The following is a 23,391-nucleotide window of genomic DNA, read 5'->3' as shown; positions in this document are numbered from 1 at the left end:
CTTCTTGCATATTTTCCACAAACACTTCTTTTTGGCTAGCAGAATGTCTGAAGTTGACTTGGAGATAATTACTATGTTATAGATTTATTATGTTAGTCATACTAAGTAGCTTAATACTGTCTTATAAGCAGCTCCTCTACAGGGGATTTTGAGGGTCTCTTGATGGTATCTTTCCATTTTTGAGTAAATTTTTACAGTCTCTCTCGATTCATTGGAAACAGAAAAACAGGCATTAAAAAGAAACAAAAGAAAATTACAGTAACTGAACTACATTTCTCCTCTAGGTATATCGCAGATTTATCCCCACAGCACTTACAATAATGATCAAAACACTCAGACCTCTCTGTCTTCTTTACACACTGGGATTGTTCTTAACATTTGAAAAGGCCACCAAAATACAACACCTACTGACCTGTATTAAGGTATTCAGAAGAACTGAAATAATTTAACTGGCATGGGCTGGCAAATCCAGACATAAGCACAGTGACATCAATAGAAAAAGTTTTTATTTTTCATTCATATTTTAGCTGAGAATTTCAAACTGGACTGCCCCATAGAAGCAGATACTGTAACTCCATAAAGCAATCCATCGTTTTATATACATACATGTAGATATATATTAGCAACAAACTTCAGGTGAAAAATATTCCCTCAGGATCCCAAGCATGTGGGAGGTCATGTGGCAGAAGTAAAAACCAAGCGATTTTGTTGTTAAGATCTAGAAGTTAGCAACTGATCTGATGAGGTCGAGTCTAAATTAGCTACAGAGAACAAAGTCTTCATTGAATTTATCTGGTTATATTTGTATTAAACCTAGAAAAGAATGAAATAACTTACTTCACTCTAAGAATGTACACAAGGTCTTGCAATCAACTATATACAGTAGTGCACTTTATCTACAACATCAATACACCTTTTTCTTCAGTGTTAATACTGTAACTACATTATGAGGTGACTATATATATCCTCAGAGAAAGATGACATCTTCAAGGTGATTGATTCTACCTTTTCTGACAACAACGTGAAAGTGGTTAATCCTTCAGGCAGAAGGATAAACCTTAAAAACTGAATACAAACACACAAGCACCAAGGTCTTAATTCAACTTGTTTTGCTATAAAACATTTCAGCAAATTATTTCAAGATATACCTCAATAACCTCCTTTTTGTAAAGCATACCAGTATGTTTTATTGTGGGTTTTATCTAAACCCAAACCAGGACAAGTTATACAGTTCATTTAAGATCCTTTTCAAGAATTTTAAACCTCAAGACTTTTTAACTAGTAGCAAACAAGCAAGACCTAATCACTCAAGTGATTAACAAGCAGAGTGGGGACACTAAATCTGCAGCTGAGGCATGCTATATGTTCAGCTCCTTTTTCACATATTTGGTAGCTACACAGCTCATAGACTAGAAGTACGACCTGCACTTTATTTATCCTGGTATAGTTATCTCAGGATGTGGGTATATCATTTAATCTTCTTCATTCAAACAAGCATTCTGTACTGCTCATACTAAGGCAAGGATTTTGAATTGTTTATATATTGTTCATATATGTTTCATTTACAAGTGTTTTCTGTGTAAAATGAAGGAATATGCCATGCGTGTTTCAAATCTATCAACATTTATTCTTCATTTTTACATAATATTCTACATAGAAAATCAGAGAGAAAACTGCAAGTACCTGTTTATCTCCACAGTATGCTTGGCCTGAGCCAAAACAGTGATTCCAGTACCAACTGTAGGAGTGATTCATCTCCAGTAGGGGTGAACCATGTAGAAGATCCCAGCAGAAGATACATAGGTTAACTGAGTGAAAATCATCTTGCAAAACTTTATCTCTACATGCAGAAGGGGGAAAGGGATGGGGGTAGGGAACAAGAACATCTGAGTTCCAGACAACGTCAGAGAACAACAGAAACTGCAAGGAAGAAATATCAGCACAATCATTTCCAGTATCCTAAGACCATACTTCCTTCTGGTGGCACCAAATTACATGAAATCCATGAAGCAGAAGCATTTCTCACTCTTCCAATACTAGTCCTAATGGAGTACATTGCAACATCTAGGAACAGAAATACCTCCTATAGATGTATTATGAAATTTCTAATGGCTCGAACTCAAGAGTCAAATGGTTGCAAAACAATTAGTAGTAACAACAACAGTAAAGTTGGGGGAGAGTTTGGTTTATGAGAAGGAAGGTTGAGGGTGGTAGTTTTAAGGGAACTGAGCCCTAATACTTAAATCATATTTTTGCATATTGGGCAAGGCTGCCTTCCAGTGTCAAAATAGAAAGTTATTCTGGCAAGGCTGGAGAACTGACTTCCTCTTAGAGTATGAGAAAGAGTTAAGTTTCCTAAGACTAGTTTTACTTACACAAATGGTATAAGTAAGAGAATACAATGACAGATGGGTCACTTCAATTGCCCGGACATGCAGTGACACCTGAACCACTTTCTGGCATCTGTGACATTTGCCTGAGCCAGAAACATCCATGCATAACCTGTGTCACATGTTCTGCAGCATCACACAGAAAAGAAGTTAGGCTAGGTACAGATGGAAAAGATTCATGAGAACCCACACTGACCTTCAGAACTACAGATTACTCAAGATAACAACAGTACCTGCACACAGAGTAGCACAGACTGTGAAAACATAAAAGCACAATCATACGACTTTTTGGATTATGAAAACTTACAACCAGTTGCGCTGGTACCACTTGGAAAATGGGAAGGTAAAAAAAAAAAAACAATGGAACATAATTCTCTTTTGCATTTACAGGCAAAAATATCCTGATTATCACTATTCCTTTCTAATCCCAAAACCTTAAAAGTTCCAAATTCAAGATGCTGCTGTGCTAGAAGTCCACAAGTTATTGCCCACTAGGAGACAGACAATCTGCTGCTATTCTCAAGAAATGCTGAGTTTGGGGTGTAAGAACCAAGCATGAGCAGTAGATAATGGCAGTATTAAAGTGGGCAAAAATAAAAGCTAAGGAACAGATCAAGATTAAAGAAATAAACATAAAGAAGAAATAAAAGCTAACATTCCATGACAACTACAGAGATGAGAGTGGCAGTTGATTATGAAGTGAAATATCAACATGCAGAATGCATAGGATTTTCTTTGAAGTTGTGTATGAATACCAGGACCACAAATGGAAAGCATGTCTGGTTCTGGATCTTCGTAAGATGCCATCAGCAGCCAGGTCAACGATACAAGGTGACTAACTAGTATTTCCAGCAAGTAAAAACATTAATTTGTACATCTTGAATGAAGCTGCTATCATTGCAGACTGGTATCAAATGTATCAACAATGTGGTGTTTAGAAAAAAAATAATACTAACAACAACAATACAAAAAGATGCTTCCTTGAAAGCAGTACTCACTTTAAACCAATAACATAAGCTGATATAAGAACCACTCACCAGCTTATGAACACAGCTACTTCTGACATTCAGTACTAAAACACTGCTGCAGGAGTAGCAAGTTACTTTTCAAGTCTAGGCCTTTAAATCACTCACCCACATTTAAAAAACAAAATAATGATGATGGTACAAGTGAGCTTTAAACTGACAAATAACACTGTATTGTACAAAACCAACCTAAACATAATCCTCCTTGAAAAAAATATTACCTCAATAAATTCTGAGAGATGGAAAACTGCTTTTGTGTGGTAAGTATAATTTCTTTTCTGAAAACAATTATTTAAGTGATACAAACTGTCTCTAAATATACATTTTATAATAAAATATATTGTTTGGATATCATAAGCTGGACATGGCTATCCTCAAGACAATGACTTCTTGTACCCAAAAGAATCAGGATACTAAATAATTTTTCTTCCCTTTGAAACAATCATAACTGCTTGAGGCTGCTGCAGCACAAAAACAAAGTATCTTCACAAAGGTCTCAAAACAGTCAAGCTGAAAATCTAAGCCAAAGTTTCATTTAACAGCCTGTCAGTTTTTTGATGTGAAGCTAATGAATGCAGTGGCAAACAAATCCATCAAACCTAACATCAAAACAACTGCACTTCATCCCACCAAAAGGAAAAATACAACCTGCAGGCCAGCACTTTGATTTAACCTATCCACAGAAATATGTTGCTAAGCAGCTACCACTGCAAAATGCATGAGTAATTACCAAATTAATTTTCTGAAAGAGAGCAATAATACTTAAGTAGCTCAAGTTTCACAAAGAAAAGGTTGGTTGACTTCTCAGGTTCTACGTCTCAGCTAAACAACAAAAAAGCCTTCCAACATCTGAAAACAAATCACGTCCTAAAAGAAGCTCCAATACAAAAGAATCATTATAATGACTAGTAAAATCACCTAGTGTGACTCTATCCATGATAGAAGACAGTAAAATTTACATACATTTATACTGAGTGAAAGTCACCAACTGGTGTCACAAAACAGAGTGAGCAATGGCAGCAGTATACAAAAATGCCAGTGCTTTCTCTGAAAGCTGTTGGAAGTATAGGCACCCATTTTGGCAAGGAGTGACAGAGAGTTGTGAGAGAACCTGACAAAAGGATCTGGAAAATTAATGGACAGGGACATTTGGGGATTTAAACAGTAATAAGATGAAAATGGGACAACAGAAACTAAAATAACCACCACTACATAAAGAATTAGAGAGCCCTGGCCAAACCTGCTTACATAACCAATCTCCTCTACATTTCCTACACAGGACCTCTACCTCAACCCAGTTCCCTGTTCTATGAACTACTTCTACCAACCTTAGGTGGGAACATGCAGCCCAGAAACTCTACATAAGGTGAAAAGATGTGGGTTTTGGAGGAATTTCCTGTAATTAGGAACTGATCTGCCAATATGTAAGTTTTGCAAACATATGCAAACCAGCAGCAAGGAAAAAGAGGAATTCTAAGAGAGAAGATGGAAAAAGAACAAAAAACTAAAAAGCAAAAAAAAAAAAAAAGAAAGCCTTTACACAATGACACAAAAAATTATTAAAAATCTAAATGTTTCCAATTCTCAGGATCAAATTTGAGTGCATAAAGTTCCTATCTATCAAAGCTAAAATTTGGACAGATGAAAATCATAACAGAACACCAGTTTTGACACCTGTAAAGTGAGAGGTCTTGCACTGATACCCTTGTATGAGGGCAAAATTTGCACTCTTTAGAAATAACAATTATAATAGACAAAAAAATAAAATTAATAAACATAGATGATCCACAGATTTGCTGTTGAGGCACAGAGCATCCTCTCCTGCAGCTAATGAAAATAGGAATGCAAGATTATTCTCAAACTAGAGAAGTGTCTTTTATCCAGTCGCTTCAGAGGGATTTTTATTTCATTCGACATAAAAGAATTAACGTGCAAATATTTCTATTCGCAATTCTGAGAACTGAACATCACACTTTATTCACAAGTTACCTCCTCAACACAAACCAAAGTAGATACTTACAACACATACAAGCTACTTGCCACTGGCTCATCTGCTTTACCAAAGTAACAAAGTCCACTGGAGTAAGGAAACTCAAAACACATTTCATGAAGATACACATTTCCAGCCTACTCAAATAAGTGTAGGCTCCATTAGAAAAAATGAAAAATGAAGCCTGAAGAAATATCCTATCTGCCCCTATTTTGTACTTTTTTTTTCCCAGAAAAAAAAAAATAGCATTCAACTAATGGAAGTTACAGTGTGATGATGATTAAGAATATCTAGTGTGAGGTGTCCCTGCCCATGGCATGGGGGTTGGAACTTGATCTTAGGGTCCTTTCCAACCCTAACTACCCTATGACTCTATGACCTTATCTAAAGTTCAGAGTACCTCTCATCCTCACAGAATATAACAAACCCAACTAATCATGAGCTGAGCACTACCTACTTCTGATTCGTTAAGTCCTGCCATTACTGAGTATCAGCACTTCACCAGCATCCCTGTTCACAACATCCATTTGTCAGTTATCTTCAGCAGAACATGACTAGTTTGTTCCTTTCACCAGCATCTCCTATTTATCTTCCTGTGTGGTCTTGCCAGTTTCAAAAGACAGCAAAATCCAACACAGAAATCTACTGTTCCTCTTCTGGAGTAGAGCAACTTTAGTACATATGCTATTTCTCCATTTCTGGCTTTTTGGGGTGTTTTGGGGTTGGTTTGGAAATTTGTTTGTTTTTTAAATCTACTTTTTACTTCTCCTTAATTCTGTCCAGAAGTGAGAACAAAGCTCAAAGCAGCAGGCAAGTTGTCACAAAGAGCACACTGGAGGTATCATCTTTAACACCATCTCATTTCATGAAGAAAAACAGTATCACACAGCCTAAATGTCTACTACAACTTTAATGGAAATCCTTGCTGGATTTTTTTCTGAAGTTAATGAAGATTGACTATTGACTGTACTTCAGGATTTTTTCTTCTTCTAAGGCACAAATTCAGCAATTAGAAACTATTCTCTAAAAATAAAAGTGTTCCTGTAGGAAGACAATCAGTCATCGGTATACCACATTCTCTAAGGAGAATACAGCAACAAACCTAGACATTGCTGTATTATCCTGACACAGGCAATTTCTGCAGTACAATACAGGGGAACTACGGAATTCAAAATAACTTTTTCAATTCTTGCACATACCACATAAAGAAATAAAAGACGAGTCAAGCACAATGTCAGTACTCTGACAAATGGGAATGCAAGCCTGTGGTGGTTTGGTTTGCCTTTTTTTTTTATTCTTTATGTGAAACTACCAAAGATGAGGAAAAAAACCTGCTAAAATATCAGTATTCTTTGAGCACAGAGTCCTCTTACCTTTTAATTTCATACTTTCAGGAAGTTTCCTGAGGTTATGATAAAGCTGTCTCCACAGCTATCCTCATGCGCTTCTAGAGTGACACTATAATTAAGAAACCGCACCAAATTTGCAGTAATTCCATAACTTGTGTGCCCCTTCAAAGTGTCATATAATTGCAATTTAACAACAGATAACCATAATCCTTTCTCTCTGTGGCTGAACCCAGGACATCTACTTTAATTTCTTTTGCTATTTATGCACAACTATGCTTTCATGTGCAATAACCACAGAGCACAGAATTCAGCATCCTAAAATGAAAGTTTTAACCATATATTAAAGAATTTTGACTAAATGAAACAGTATTTAGAGCGCATATACCAAGACCTCTTAGCTAAAAATTCAGAATTTCAGAAGGACCTTTGAAGTGGTGTAAAGGAATAAAATGTCATTAGCTTTAAAAAATAACTTCTAACTCCACTGAGTTTAAATGTGACAAAGTCTATGGTGTAATACAATAACTGAGAGGCACACTGGAGGCATAAAAAATTTAATAGTTTGTACCAGGGCCAAATGGTAGACCATATTTTTTTTAAATATTAGAAATACGAAGCTTGTACACTGAAAGGATGTAGCTGTAGGCACCACTACGCTTTTTGCTACATCTGAAGATAAAGTTTGCCATTCTTGAAGTTCAGCTAAACCAATTAGCAGAGTTGCAGAATAGTCACACCTACCAACAGCCATACTTGCCAGTGTTATCTGCCACAATTAATGCGTGTCTGTACTTATATTCCTAGCAATTTTATTTTATTGTACTACCTATAGAAATTCAAATCTATAAAATACATAGGGCATTTCTGAATTAAATTTACAGTCAACACCTTATCTGTTGACTATTAAAACACAATTTTCCCAATAAATGTAAAGACCAATGTGAACATGTTAGATGCATACTAATGTTTTCAATACTTTCAGCATTGTCAGTGTATGCATACAGAGGCGGATGACTCCTTCCCTTTTAAGCATATTCAACCTCACAACAATAATCAGAAATGCCTTGAATCATAAATTTCCATTATTTAAGAACTTTCTCATGGTCTTCCAATCCTAAGCTCTTAATAAGAGTACATTATTATCACTTGTTAAACCTACACATCTAATTTTACATTTTATTCCACAACATCTTATTCCTAATATATTAAGCAAATCACTACTGGAAAGGGTTTCTTTCTTTCTTTCAGTAACAAACAAGTCAATGCAAAGAAAGTCTCTGACTTTAACATTCTGGAAGCATACTAACCAAGACTTATATAAGCTGTAACACTGAGAAAAATCACAAAATACTGAAAAACAGTCACAAACTTGTGGTGAAAAAATGGCACACTTTCTAGATTTGTGTATGTACTCACACGATGTATATAAAAAGAAGCAAAAGAAAAAAAAGCATGCCACATAACAAAATTTTAATCTAGGTTTAAAAGCCGAATTCAGTTGTCTTCACATATGCTAACCTCAGTATATATATGTAGTTTCAACCTAAAAATATCCATAAATAGATATAGGTTTCAAGAACAATATATACATCACGCTGGAAACAAAACTCACTAGTGAGAGGAATACACATTGCTGGAAGTGTAACACCCACCATAAAAAGAACAACTATAAATAACAATTCGATGGCAATATAAAGTATTACCTGATCTAAAAGTTATCCCTCTTTCATCGGCTTTGATAGATTGTCACAAAGAAATACCCAGAGGAAAGATTCCCTTGCATGTCAATTTTCTGCAATATGACTTACCAGTTTTGCTGCTTTTCCATAATCAATCCATCTGAAGGTGGCAAAGTTTGTTGACTCTGCACAGTTAAAACCATGGTTAAATCCTGCATGGTATCCATATGGGAAAGTGATCATAAATTCTCCTGCCTCTTGTGTAACCTACAGCACAAAACAAAAAAATTTTCCAGGTGAACCACATTACAAAATCGTTTCTGTTCCTAAAGCAATGAAAACTATATCTGCCTTTGCAATTACCTAGAAAGATTTTTTTTTTTCACACAGCTGCAATGTAAGAAGGAACAGTATAATTGAGACAAATACTGGTGTTACTTTACGAATTTAAAAAATACAAAAAGCTAACCTTGGAGCACAGGTTCACTAGTAATAAAACCTGAAAGTACAGCAAACTATAAAAAACAGTGCAAAGAATATACCGATCTTCCTGCCTGAAAGGAAGCAGAGACAGTCTGGACCAAACTGCCGAATTATCATCCCTAAATACTAGTATGAATTAATTGCTGATGAAATTATTCTATTCACCACCCTGAAGGTGTTTCACTTGGAAAGACTGCAGAGAGACCCTTCTCTCCCATACTCACCCATTCAAAAACTATGATTTGAAGACCTGTGACAGCGGGCCTGATTTGCCTTTTGAATTACTTACTACTGATGATCAAGCATAAAGTAAAAGAAGCTCGAAGTTTATGAGCCTTAACAGTTAAAGAGAACAAGGTTGTCTGTCCCAAAGGAACACACTGGATACATTTGGATCCCCACAGGTAGGATCATTAAATCATTTCTCATAGGAAAGGAAAAAGAATGAATGGCAATTGCCCTGCACAAATTCTTCACCCTTACAGCTCTGGCAGTGTGCTCACACGCATCCGACTCTGGGGCAGCGGATGGCAATACAGTAGCCAAGAGCTGTCCTGCACAGTAATCAAGACATCCACTGGTCTGCAAACATGGCTAAGTCCCTCATGTTACTCCACGAAAGGCAGACTGCTCAAGGCCCACTGAGGTCTCCTGCACCGCCATGGCTGCATGCCAGGTTCTCCCTTGAGTTAGGGACACCTCTCAAGGTTACTCCTTAAGGCTGAGGTAGTCTGCACATGAATTAGGAATAAGCGCGCTGAAACTGTAACCTTAGCTAAGTGACATAAAAGACTGACAGAGCACATATAACCCCTCTGACACAAACCATTGATTAAATCTGGGACTAAGTCTGCATCCAGCTGCACCTAAACTTCCCTCAGAGAAGGAGTTTAGAATGCAAGGAAGTCCCCTCTGAACCTCATGAACCAATGGGAGGGTCTCCCTGACAGTTTTGTCTGACCCTGTCGTCCCTGCAGTAAATACTCAAGTACACCTTGCCATCAAATCTTGTTAGATTTGATGTCACTGTCACATTTACCACTGAACTTCGTAAACTCACTGTTGCTTCTCTCTTGCAAATGAAGTGCATCCTTCCCCACAACAGCTACTGACACCAAGGGGAACTGTCCATTGCAAATGCCATGCAGAATGTCTCAATGTAAAGCCGTTAGACACCCCTTACATTAAAAGAAATTTTAATCTGCCCCTGCCCTTCCCCCCTCTCTCTTTAAAGCACAATTTAAGAGAGCAGAAGGACTATGGTACTATTGATAACAAGAATTCCAAAATACCTAAGGGACAAGCAGCCCAAAGGAGAGCTCAAAGAGGCAAAGCTTGACTACAGTTAAGCTCTAATACTGCTACAGAGAACAAGCAAAAGTAGTTCCAAAAGACTGCTCTGTTCTTTAGAAGCACAGTGAAAAAAGTAACCAAAAGAGAAGTGTGCTGAGGCCACATGAAATCACAGAAAGTAGAAAAAACTTAAAAAAATCCCACCCCACATACAAAGAAAGAAGCACTGGCCAGGATATTTTCTTCAAGAAATAAATCTCATCTTCCTATACCTGAATGAACTACTGCTCCTCTGGACATTAAGAAAACAGCATGGCACTTCTTGCCAGTCACTAATACCCTCCCCACTCACAGACAGATCTGACCTCTTGAAGTCAGACCACCAAAGCCTGTATCAAGGACAAGCTACTCAGAGACTAGAAATGGCCCACTGTTTTCTGTACTACCTGATAAGGAGTTAATAAATAAAGTACGTAGGAGGGTTGAAAGATTCCCCATACAGTCTGATGTGTCTTTTTACATGAAACACACATCAGAGAGCAGGCCCAGTAAAAACCCATTTAAATGAAGCAAGTATCTGAGCAGTAACTGATGACTGTTCAACAAGATGCATTTGCCAATCATAAGAAAATAAGACTTCTCATAGATTAAACAAACCATTTTTATTGTGTGACAACATTTTGCATAAGCAATAGAGAAGGAAAAACTGGAAAGACAAACACAGCTTTTTAGGGAAATAGACTTATGATCACAAAAAGGGAGAGTTAAATTTTAAACAACTAACAAAATTAAAATTCAGAACTCCAAACATTTTTCTTATTAACATGTCATGTCTTAAATCTTAGCTTTTTGCTGGCATGGTTGTCTTACATTCATTTTCTGCTTTTAAAATCTCCCCTTTCTTCTCTTTTGAAAATCTCATCTTACAGTTTTATGAATTGTCCTTTTGTTGGGTTTTTTTTTTTTTGCTTAATGCAAGAAAAAATGCAGAGGGATAGCACTTCAAGATGCATATTTCTGACTGTATTATGGGATGAAGGAAAGAGAGGAAAACAAGGAAGAGATAGTCAGCCATCAAAGCTAAACAATAAATTGGATCTTATATTTTGCAAGGTTAACTTTCTGTGGGTTCATATTTAGCATGTACATGCAAATGCACATACAGGTGCATATATTATAACTGCTACTGTAGCACTCCAACAATCGCTGTGGGACTGTTTAAGAAAGATTATTCTCAATGCTAACAATCCTAATGGTGACAGTTTAGCAGGTGTTCTATTGCAACAAGCAGCAGTTCAGCTGCCACCTGGTAGGCGTAGGCTGACTTATCAGCATTCAGCACATTTCCACTGCTATCACTTTGAGCCATGAGAGATCACAGCCTGGTTCTATCTACTATTCACTTTCTCACTGAATCCCATTAATTACAATTACACTTAGGTACAGTCTGCTTCCTCACCAGACTAGGTGAAAGAATAAAACTTCCAATATTTAACTATTTCTAGCACTTTATTTTTCATTCTCAAATTAGAATATAGCAATAATCAAGACACTAAAATAAGAACATCAACTTCCCTACCCACCTGAAATTTGTGGTACTGAAAACAAATATGTTAGCATTCTGCAGTACACTAACATCAACCACTGAAAATTATACCACTCAGAGTAACATTCTGTAAATCCAAAACTATAAATCTAGTTATAAAACCTTCCAGTTTGGAAGGTTTCATCTGACACTTCATGATGAAGCACAAGGCTATGAAGGGAATCAATATTTACCTATATATTACAAAAACTGAACTCAGCAACTACATTTCCATATGATAATATATCATTCAGAAAACAAACTACTTCTTATATGAGTAATATAGTCAAAAAAGCTTCTTTTCCACAGCAGGCAATATCTTTCTAAATGCCTACATTTCTTCAATTTTATACATAGACTGATTTACGCATGGAAAGTGAAGCTAATTCCAAAAGGCATACAACAAATCAGTGACTTCATTCCACCTTTGCTGCAAACAGTGTTGATAACACAGGGATGTTTCAGTCACTGCTGAACGGTGCTCGCACAGCATCAAAGCCATTTCTGCCTCCTACGCCACCAGGGACCAGGCTGGGGGTGCACAATAAATTGGGAGAAGACACAGGTGCAACAGCTTACCCCAGCTGACCCAAGAGATATTCCAGACAATATAGTGCCATGCTCAGCATATAGAGCTGGGGGTAGAAGGAGGAATGGGGGGGACATTTGGAGTAATGGCATTAATCTTCCCAAGTAACCATTATGTGTGATGAAGTCCTGTTTTCCTGGAGACGGCTGAATATGCCTGCCAATGAGCAATACTGAATTAATTCCTTGCTTTGTTTCACTCGTGTTTGTGGCTTATGCTCTATTTATTAAACTATCTCAATCCACAAGTTTTCTCACTTTTACACCTCTGATTCTCTCCCCTGTATCACCAGAAGGAAGCAAGCGTGTGTGGTTCTTAGCTGCCCACTGGATTAACTACACCAACACTATACATGAAAACATTAATTTAAATATTATTTCTATGTTTCATACTGTTACAAAAATATCAAAACAGACAGAAAGCACCACATTATGCTATATTCTAAGCATGATCCACTAAGTCTGTATACACAGATCCACATGGAATCAACAAACAAACACCACATACATTAAAATAGTAACCACAAAAATAAACAAGGTCTGTGGCAAGTGCGCTGAGGCCACAAGAAATTATAGAAAGCAGTGACAGTTTACAGGACTGTATTGTAGCAGGAATAGTGAGAAAAAAAGTATATATTGCCTAGTTCTTCTGAACATCTTTAAACAGCCTGCACAGTGGGAAACCCAGAATCATAAACCCTTACTGGTCAAAAGGCTTTTAAAAAACCTCAGTATAACATAAACAGATGTTCAGGAAGCGAACCTTCCGAATCAAGCCATACTATTCTGGTAGACTTACAAACCTCTTGAATTTAGAACTTCAGAATTTGCAAAGCATTGAGGATATAGAGTAAATATATTTAAAGAAAAAGTAATGCAGTAAAACCATTCTTATTAGCTGGCACCTACAGAAAGTTCTACATGGAAAACAGTAAGCTACAAAATAGAGGAAAGCAGAAGAAATTGAAAACTTTAGATGTTTTTGAAAACAGCTATGTATAAGATTCATCCACAAAAAGAAAGCCAGTTATTCTTCACACTTTATATAATGTTATCAATTGTCTAGTCTGCCACTATCTAACAGCACAAAATAATCACTATTTTTCTAATGTTACACCATAAAAAATAAATTAAAAAATAAATTAAATTAAATTTGTGTTTATTCATTATCTTAAGAAGTGTTTCAGTCAACAGCTTGCATGGAAAAAAAACAGGAATAAAAATTATGGATAAGATCTTAACAAAAATTTCTAGCATAAAGATTATGATGGCTACAAGTGTTTTCTGCTAGAAAATTCCAAGCTAAAACACATAAAAATCCTAATACTACAAGCATTTGTTTTTGTCTTTTCATGGAGTCAATGCCTAAAAAAAAAAGTTATTATTATTTTGCATCACCTTTACTATAAAAAATCCTTATAGTAAACACAAGTCTAATTCAATGGATGAATGCACAGTTTAGAAATAAACACTAATGTACCTTGTCAAAAGGAATTCCATACTTCTTCAATATTGATGGAGAAATCAGAGTCATCTTGTGGCGAAGAAAAGCATCACATCCATGAGAGCTGCTTGGGAAGAACCCTAGTACAGCAAGACAAACAAAATTGGGTATCTTTTAATTAAAGCAGGTAGGAAAATGCTGTTATATTTGGCAATACATACTACCATTTAAACCCATTAGAATATTTTATAAACTCATAGAACATTTTACTGTGTTGTTGCTAGGTTCTAAGAAATCTGTATAGAAATCAAATGCTCCTCCTAAGATTTTCAACTTCTTTTCAAGGGGAGAGATTACAGTGGTTTGGGTTTTTTCTCAGTTTTTGATTAAGCAGTAAAATAATTTTAAATAAATTTGGACATGTAAATTAAGTACACTTTTCTTTGACAGAAATATTTTATTGTTGGGATGTATGGGGTTTTTTACATTAACATTCATTCTGCAACCCCTGCACACACAAAAATCAACTGTAGCATATAAATTTAAAAGGATTCCACAATGACCAGATTTACCTAGGACTCACAAACCATCTATACGATAAACAAACACAGTTTTCTATCTAGGAAAGGCTAGAAAGTATGGCGACTTTTACCTGGTGAAGTAAAAACAGGGTGGGGTTTTTTGCTTATTTTTATCTTGTTTTGACTTCTATGAACAAAGACTTCCCATGTTTAAACTTTGATGATTATTCATGCACTACTCCACGAACCCTCCTTAGTTCATTACATAATTATATAATCCAGCTGATGAAAATACAGAAATTAATTTTTCACTTTTCCCTCTCATTAAGACAAGGTTTCAGTGTTATTAAAATCTGGTATCTGACCCTCTAACCAGAATGTGAACAGCACCTCAGCTACCATTCAAATAAGTTACCCAGTCTTTCCCTCTCTAAAATGGAAATATTAAGCTCTTTAACCTAACTATATTATGGTACAAAACCACTATGCTATAAGATAAAAGGCAGAAGGTGAGAAGGAGAGAGAGGGGAAAGTCTTCAGAACATGACTAGTTTATTCCTTCCTGACCTCCTTTCTAATTTGATTCCAGAAAGAAGGTAACACTCTCTTTAATGACAGTATTAATACCGATTCAGGGAAATAGACTTTTGATTCATTTATGCATTATATTTTATGCCTGAAGAACACAAAAGATCTTTGATAGAGATCCAGATTTAAAGATTGTATGAATTACCTAGAATTACTGAAGGTGTATGTGTTTGTTCACAATAAATATATTAACCACAAACACCATTCAATTCTTATCCAAACTGAATAGTAACTGTTTTGCTGTAAACACCTGGGAATTGTATGAAATCAGCAACAAAAGATCACCCAAGAAAAATATGGGACAAACAAAAATGACTAGACAAATGATATAAAAAACTTTGTTTAGTGGATACAAAATTAGCCACAAGACATTTAACTAATAAAGCAGGAGCTTTCCACCATCTCCTCACTGTGTTTGAATAAGTTGCTGTATCCCTCTCACATAAATGTTACTTTGTCATTGACAAATGCACTTCCATTCTTGAAGCAACAAGCTTGCTACTCTATTTAAAAAAAAAAAAAAAACACAACAAAAACAACCCACCCTAAATATTTTAAATGAATTGGGAAATAAAATATGAACAACAATACGCCATAATGTATATCCTTCTCTGTAATGTCAGAATTAATTTCTTCTCTCTGATGAGTCTATTTACGTGATGACAGTTAACGTGATTATGTTAGAATTGTTATATTCTTTGTACATTATTTTTTAACACACTCCCCAGTTCTGTGAGAACAATTTTTCCCTGGTTCCTCAGATAACATCAAGCAGTACTTCAGAAGCAAAGGTGCAATCTACAGTCATGCTGATCAATGTACTAGGATGTCTGCAAAGATGCAGATCAAATTCTATTCAGATTTATCATTCCTTTTTTTCTCCCCACAGAATTCTTTACTCTCTTTTGGAACTGCAAACGACGTCCTAAGTTTCAAAACGTTAATAGTTGGTAGGTCCAGTTTATCATACGTGTTTGCCTTCACTAACTAGAAGACAAATAAAAGAAACTACAGCAGAATTGGTGGGCTCCAGCAAATAAATTTCAAATATTCTGGCACAATTAATGCCTATAATATAATGATAATCACAACTTGGAATCTATAGCACATGAGCTTCAAGAAATCTCAGTCCTAAGCAGCATAATAACAGAAATATACCGGAACATACTATGAAAAAAGTGAAAATGATAATTGAGATTAAGGAAATTACTGGTACAAAAAATAGTAGAAACCTTGATTTCTAAAGGCAGGGGAAGTTTGACCGCGTTGTTTTCCCTGAGAAAACAAATTTTGTACCTAATTCTACTACTTCAATATGCTTAATTGGCTCAATACATGACAATAAAAAGCAAACGATGGGCAAATATCCAAAACTTGTTATATCATTACAGCTCCAGGAGACCAGGAATAGTTTTGACAACTCCAACCAGAAGGCATGTTTGTTGTTGAATTCTAAGATAGCTGCAAAGCACACAGAACAGCAGAACATAACCTGCCCAAAATCCATTAAGAGAAATTTACAAAACATCTGCTGCGGTTACAGAGCCCTTAGAGCGAAATCAAAGTGCAGCCTACACATTCTGTACCACTATAAGCTATCTTTTGATTGTCAAGGTCTACGCTTATACACACTCTTAAGTTTCCCGTCTCATTCAACTCTTTTTTTTTTAAAAGCACTTCCCTTCAATGAACAAGACAAGAAAGGAAGGTAGTATTTCCTCATTACAAGACTTTTTATCAGAAGGTCTTTTGCTCTGCCCAGGCTAAAGCTAAGGTCAAACACGCTCCTCTCCCATCCCAGTGGGAGAATTTGTTAGCAGGCATAAAAAACAGCTAGTAGCACACCGAAAAGAGGATGTTGCATTAGAAACATCACACGATCCTTATAAACACATTAAATGCAAGCCAATTCAAGATACGCCTGCAACACACCAGAACCATTCTCAAATGGCAAGCTATTGGTAAATTTAACAATTTACAGGATTACCGCTTAATTCTGGATATTTAGTGAAATCCCACATCCAAAAATTAAAAAAAAAAAAAAAATCTATGTAAAATGCAAGTACCATTCAAGTTCTGTAGTATATTCATGCTCTCATGAGACACATGGAATCTTAATTTAATCCATTAACACTAATTCTGAATCAGTTCTACAGAAGCAGGTATTTTGTAGGAATCTGTATGCAATTCTAGTTTCTCAGATGGCTTCTTGAGATGTGGCTAAACATTAAGTGTTGAGAAGAAGTGAGAGGTTTGTCACCTGTACCCTACCTGTATCTTCTTGGACCCAATTACACAAAACACCAATTCAAAACAATTACATCATAGGAACCAATGAGCAATGATCAAAAACCACAGTAAAACACAGTTAGGTTACTCACTGATTTAAGTCCATGAGAAAAAAATGATCCAGCTGAAAATTCTCTAATCACTATTTAAAGAAACACTGGCATTCTCAAGATTTAGACTGTACTAATTCTGCTCTACAAGGCAAAGATGTGATTCAGCACACGGTGGCTAAATGTTTGGGTATGAGCACATAAACTACAGGCAGAGTGCATTTATCCACCAAATTGAAAGTGCCACTCAGACTTTTGGTAAAATCTTATCTAGTTAACATATGCAGCAATAACAAAGAATCCATGAAAACAGACAACAGAGTGTATTAACAATCAAAAATATGCTCTCAGAAGACTCTACGTTAGCTGTCGGACAGATACATAGTCTGACAGCTAACACAGCCCAAAATCAAACGATCTTACACAAAGTAACCAATGCTATTTGTAGTAACAAAATAAAACTACTTGATTTACAGTCTTACCACTGGGCTGGTGAAGACACCCCTTTGTCAATGCTATTCCACCTCAGCAGACAGTGACACTTATATACAATCTCTGTTTTTTTGATCCATACTCTAGATAGAGTTAAATCCTTCTCATCATTGCGGGAAGCTGAGAACAGTGAGCATGAAGCAGATTCCTTACTGTGTCTGAGGAAGACAGGATTCACACAAACAGGATATTGCTGCACAGAGTCTCTTTAAAGTGCACATTAAATGGTTCAGGGACAAAGAACATTTTAAAGTTAGTTCAATTCCATGTATTATTGAGGAAGAGTCAGTATTACTCCTACATACCATACACAGCTCAGATCAGATGACCACATGAAATAACAGCTATCATTTACACAAACTGAAGTGGATTGGGTTCTATTCCCTGGTTGATTACCTTCTTCAATGTATCTGGAGAGCTTATTTGCAGTACCAAGAATGTGTCCATACTGTTTCCAATTAAACTGTTGTCCTGGGTTCATCAGTAGCAGTCATTTTTCTCCTTCTTAGTAGCTGGTGCAGTGCTGTGGTTTTGACTTTCAGCCTGGGAACAGAGCTGATAACACTAATGTTTTTAGTTGTTACTAAGTCATGTTTACTCTGAACAAGGACTTTTCAGTCTCATGCTCTGCCTGGGAAGAGAAGAAGCCAGGAGGAAGCAGAGATAGGACACCCGACCCAAACTAGCCAAAGAGGTATTCCATACCACAGCACATCATGCCCAGTATATAAACTGGGAGCAGTTACCAGGAAGGCCCACATCACTGCTCAGGCCTTGCTGAGTATCAGTCAGCAGATGGTGAGCAATATTCTCCCCCTGTTATTTCCCTTATCATCATTATTGGTGGTAGTAGCAGTGGTTTGTGTTATACCTTAGTTACTGGACTGTTCTTATCTCAACCCATGGGAGTCACATTTTTTCAAATCTCCTCTCCATCCCACCCGGAGCTGAGGGAGGAAGAAGGGGGGTAGTGAGCAAGTGGCTGCATGGTTCTAAGCTACCTGACCGCGACAACAGTTTAAGCCCAGGCTGTAAATCAGAACCACGCAGTCTACTCCCCCCTGCTCTTTCTTCCCCCTCGCTACCGAAGGGATGGGAAGAAGAACTGAAAGAATGTAACTCCCACAGGTTGAGATAAGAACAGTCCAATAACTAAGGTATAACACAAACCACTGCTGCTGCCACTAATAATAATAATGATAAGGGAAATAACAAGGGAAGAGAATACAACACCTCAACACCCGCAGACCGATACCTTGCCCCACCCCACAGTGAGCTAGCCCTTCCAGGTAACTCCCAGTTACATCCCGGGCATGACGTGCTGTGGTATGGAATACCTCTTTGGTTAGTTTGGACCAGGTGTCCTGTCTCTGCTTCCTTCCGGCTTCCCCTTCTCCCTGGCAGAGCATGAGACTCACAAAGTCCTTGGTCAGACTAAACATTTGAGCAACAACTAAAAACATCAGTGTTATCAGCGCTGTTCCCAGGCTGAAAGTAAAAAAACACAGCGCTGCACCAGCCACTGAGAAAAAAAAAATGACTGATACAGCTGAACTCAGGACAACGGTAACAACCGTTTAAGCAACAATCACACATTGACAAATTACAGTATTATTACTGAAAGACTAATTCCACAACTGCATGGACTTGAAAAGGAGAATTAGCTATATATTACATTCTATGATCAACAATATCACAATCTGGCCAATAATAAAGTCATTATTTAAGAACACACACACACATAAAATCATATTCTTAGGAAACTTTAAAATCAAACTCTGACCTGAATGAGGCTAGATTTCCTACATTTTTCTATACTTCCATACTCCGGTCTTCACCTGAAATTCTACAGTAAAGTTGCTGTATTTCTATTTTATTAATGTCTACTGAAAATATTAAAACATGAAACTACAGATATAAAACTAAGAACATAAGAGAGTACCCTAAATTTAAATTTAATGTAACTTAACTTTAACGTAACTAAAAATAGTCCCAGATAAAGTAATAAAGTTCAAAGTAACAGAAATTCATACAGATCTTGATTTAAACGACTTAGAACATACAAAATATTAATCATAACTCAATGATCAGTACTCTTGGCACATACACAGAGATGAAAGGAGAACTGAGTTTTCTAGTGATTTTCTTTTGGTAGGTATGAATACAAACTTCATATAATTCATTTAAATTATTCTGCAGTCATTTGAACTGATTTGATATAACTTTGTTATAAAAAAAATTAGGAGGATGAGTCTGCAAGAGAACAATCCTCACAAAGAAGCAATGGCAATTTGTGTGCTATACAAAGCAGAGTAAAAAAAGAGTCCAAAAAAAGGAGTAAAGAAGCCACAAAAGCATAAGTGCTGTGAAATATGAGTGTTGTTATGCCCAGATGAATACGTTAGAGCCTTAAGTTTAATATCACTTAGACAAGACTTTTCTAACTTTACTCGTAACTATCAATTGAGAAAAAGCTATTCAAGTTTTCAAATTTGAAACCCTTAGAAGTTATGCAAGTTTTATGTCAAATTTCAACAACTACCCATGTTTTCATATATTGCAGGTAATGACTTCTGCATAGAATTAATTAACAATATAAGCCACACAAGCCTTTTTATAACACCCCTACATACTTACAATGTATTCATCTTTAGTTTCTCCTTTAACGTAATTGAACACCACTGATAGATGTCTTCTCCCTAAAACAGTTTCCGCAATTAAATGATCTATTAAAGGATCTTGAAAATCCTTCAAACTGTCATTTGCAATTTGCCACTCTGCTTCAATTCTCTTTATTTTCCAACCCATTTGTGAAAGAAAAAAAAATCCTTAAGAACACCATGATATTTCAGATTTACATAACAAGTATAAAAAATGCAGTTAACAGCTCACTTGAGATTTTATTACATTTATGTCTACATAAAATTGAAAAAATCTACATAAATGAGAAAGTAGCTGAAGGGCAAAATCAAACTGTTGTCTTTATTAGATGCAAGTCTAATGTCTTTCAGTTTAAGTATTTGTAGGTGCCACAGTCAATCAAGATTTCAATGAAAAGCAAAATAAAAGCATTCATGCACAAAAGGCATGTGTGGTAATTGTGATGTGCAGACAAGATAATGGAAAATATTCCGGCTTTCCTTTAATTTTATGTATCAACTGCTGCCTTGACTTAGACAACCTGTCCCATCTAATGCATTTATTTTATTATCTTAATTATACAGGAGCATTCAATTAATTCAGTAGGAACCTGCGCATCAGAACTAACCTTCTCGAAATAAACTTCTTTTTCTTCAGATGTCGTCCTCATGCAAAAATATGATTAAAAATATCTTCAAAACAAATGTAATTAAGTATGATGGCCTCATTTATACTATGCTGTATTAATGTTCACTATTAAGTGACTTGCAGTAATGCAGCTTACTTTACTTTTTCAACTTTTTAAGATAATTTACTATAATGCTCAGACTGTATTTTAACAGGCAACAGTTGCAAAGTAGAAGATCACAGAGGACTTAACATCCAGAGCATGGAAATACTCAGAAATGGTAGTTTCCCATTAAAAAAAAAAAAAAAAAAAAGAAAAAGTTTTAAGTCAAATTAAGTCTATCATCTTCATTTTTAAGAACTACAGCATCATCTTCCACACTCCATTCTAAGCTATCAGGTGAACCAAAAATATAAAAAGAACTTACTCACAGAAAAACATCACAAAAGAGATTAAAGTCAAATACTAAAATCTTAGGAAACGTCAGTGAGGGTTGTCTGTGAAACTAACTCACCTATCTTATATTCCTGTTACAATAAATATCTCTGTATAAGCATTTAGTTTTTCCCCAGAAACAAAGTTTCATTAACTGAACAGAATGGAACAATTAGATCTTTATAACTTCTACTAACATATAATTAATAGCAGTAGCAGACAACTCACTTCCATGCAGATGTGTACAGACCAAGGCAGAGTGACATGAGAGGGCAGCTTCTTCAAATACAATAATCAGTAAGGATCAAGGAAAATGACATACGTGTATGCCAGTGTATCTGAAGCCAGATTTCTTTCTCTCCTACCTTCTTACAGCATTTCTGGCCATAAGAACTCTTCCAATGGGTGAGACTGATGTCATAAGCCCCATTTTGTCTACTGTCCAATTCTGACTCTGGCATTTCGACGTTAAGACACTGTCCTCCCAGTATAACCTACTGACTTCTGAGAAACAGTGATTTTGGAGATTTCCACTTCTCCCCATGCTTGATGCCCTATTCCTGTTACTGTATTAGGACACCATTACAAGTGCTAAGAGGCCTGAGCACCTTCATGCCATAGTTTTCTAACATAAGACTGTCTTAAACTATATAAATTTACACCAAGTGTCTTCAAAAGCTCCCATGTAGCAAAGCATGTATCTCCAAAAGTTACCCACTTCCTGAATTTGTACAGGTTACTCTAATATCTGTAACAATTTGGTTATGCAAAGAAAAATCTGCAGGTATTTTTTAGCCTGCAGCAAACACTGCCATGTCTCAAAGCCACTTAATTTACAGAAATGAGTAAACAAGAGCTGCTGAAACTGCCCATTCTCTTCCTTCCCTCTCACAAAAAAAAGTTTTGATACACTCATTACAGAACATTTTTAACCTCGTTTTGAAATACTGCATAGCTATAATAAATCAATATGAAACCCATAATAAATGACAGAGCAACCACATGAAATAAAAAGTCTATCCATCCAAAGACCCTGTTTTCAGAAAATGTCAAAAGTGGACATACAGAGAAGTGTTCAAATACAGCATGTAATTGATCTTTGCTTCCTCAGAGTAATCTAGTACCAACGAACTGGTGCTCCAAGACTTCCAAAGCTATATGCAGTTCCTATGCTCCTCTAAAAGATTTCTTTGCCAGTTAACCCATCTCCCCCTTAATATATGCAAAATTTTAAAACCCACTATTGAATTCATACTGTAAGAGAAACCATCGTACTCTGTTTGTGTTGACCCAAATAAGACTCTTCATTCATAGAGTTTCTAGCTGTATCAGAAAATAACAACAGAGTGAATAACAAGTATTTAATCAACTTTTCCATGCCAGTCATCCCAGGTCTTTATCATATCCTCTTCCTTTTATTTGACGTTCTTTCAGACTTAAAAGTTAGAACTAACTAACGATTACTAAAAGGCAAATTTTTCAGCTGCCCTGGAGTCCCTGTCTGAACCTTTTCCAATTTTCTATTCCTTTTACACTTTGCTCATTTTCTGTAAATCTTAAAAATAATTATTGAATTATCTTCTCATAAGTCAGTGTCACTTGCCCAGTCTACTACATTATCAATCAGTGAAAGCCAAAAGCTTCAAGGTAGGTATATGAAGAGTTCTATACTTCACAAGTTGGAAAAATCATCTGGAAAGCAAAACAAAAATTAGTGACAACGTTCCCAAATGAAACTATGGGAAAAATTAGGAATAGTAAGTGTAATCATCCAGTTTGAAATCTGTCCGAGATGTGCTTTTAAGACTGCAAATCCACAGGTCTTTACTTTCACATCTCAGAGACACATGCCATCTTACTGTTCTCAGCAATAATTTTAAAATAGCTGAGAAAAAGTCATGCAACTCTATGCAGAGAACATA

General features: G+C 36.1%; 1 protein-coding gene across 5 annotated transcripts in view; it reads right to left on the bottom strand.

Moving 5' to 3' along the window:
* Nucleotides 1–7,542: 7,542 nt before the first annotated feature.
* LOC134160491 (lysine-specific demethylase 4C-like) overlaps nt 7,543–23,391 on the bottom strand; it is a 71,740-nt gene continuing 55,891 nt past the window's right edge. For 2 of the 5 annotated variants that reach the window (XM_062612564.1, XM_062612565.1), the window contains exons 7-8: nt 13,863–13,966; nt 7,543–8,700 (exon numbers count right to left, since the gene is read on the bottom strand). In XM_062612564.1, the coding sequence (XP_062468548.1) occupies nt 8,539–8,700; nt 13,863–13,966 (266 nt within the window). In that variant the 3' untranslated portion in view covers nt 7,543–8,538. Of the gene's footprint in view, nt 8,701–13,862; nt 13,967–15,224; nt 15,439–22,956; nt 23,162–23,391 lie in introns of those variants that run through there. The other 3 variants (XR_009963561.1, XM_062612567.1, XM_062612566.1) reach the window with 3 other exon arrangements.

This window comes from Pezoporus occidentalis, unplaced genomic scaffold, assembly GCF_034315485.1.
Source record: "Pezoporus occidentalis ecotype Australia unplaced genomic scaffold, CSIRO_AGI_Poc_V1 ctg16, whole genome shotgun sequence".
NCBI classification, from domain to species: Eukaryota; Metazoa; Chordata; class Aves; order Psittaciformes; family Psittacidae; genus Pezoporus; species Pezoporus occidentalis.
The sequence above is the reverse complement of the archived record's forward strand: the minus strand, read 5'-3'. Positions and strand labels throughout refer to the sequence as shown.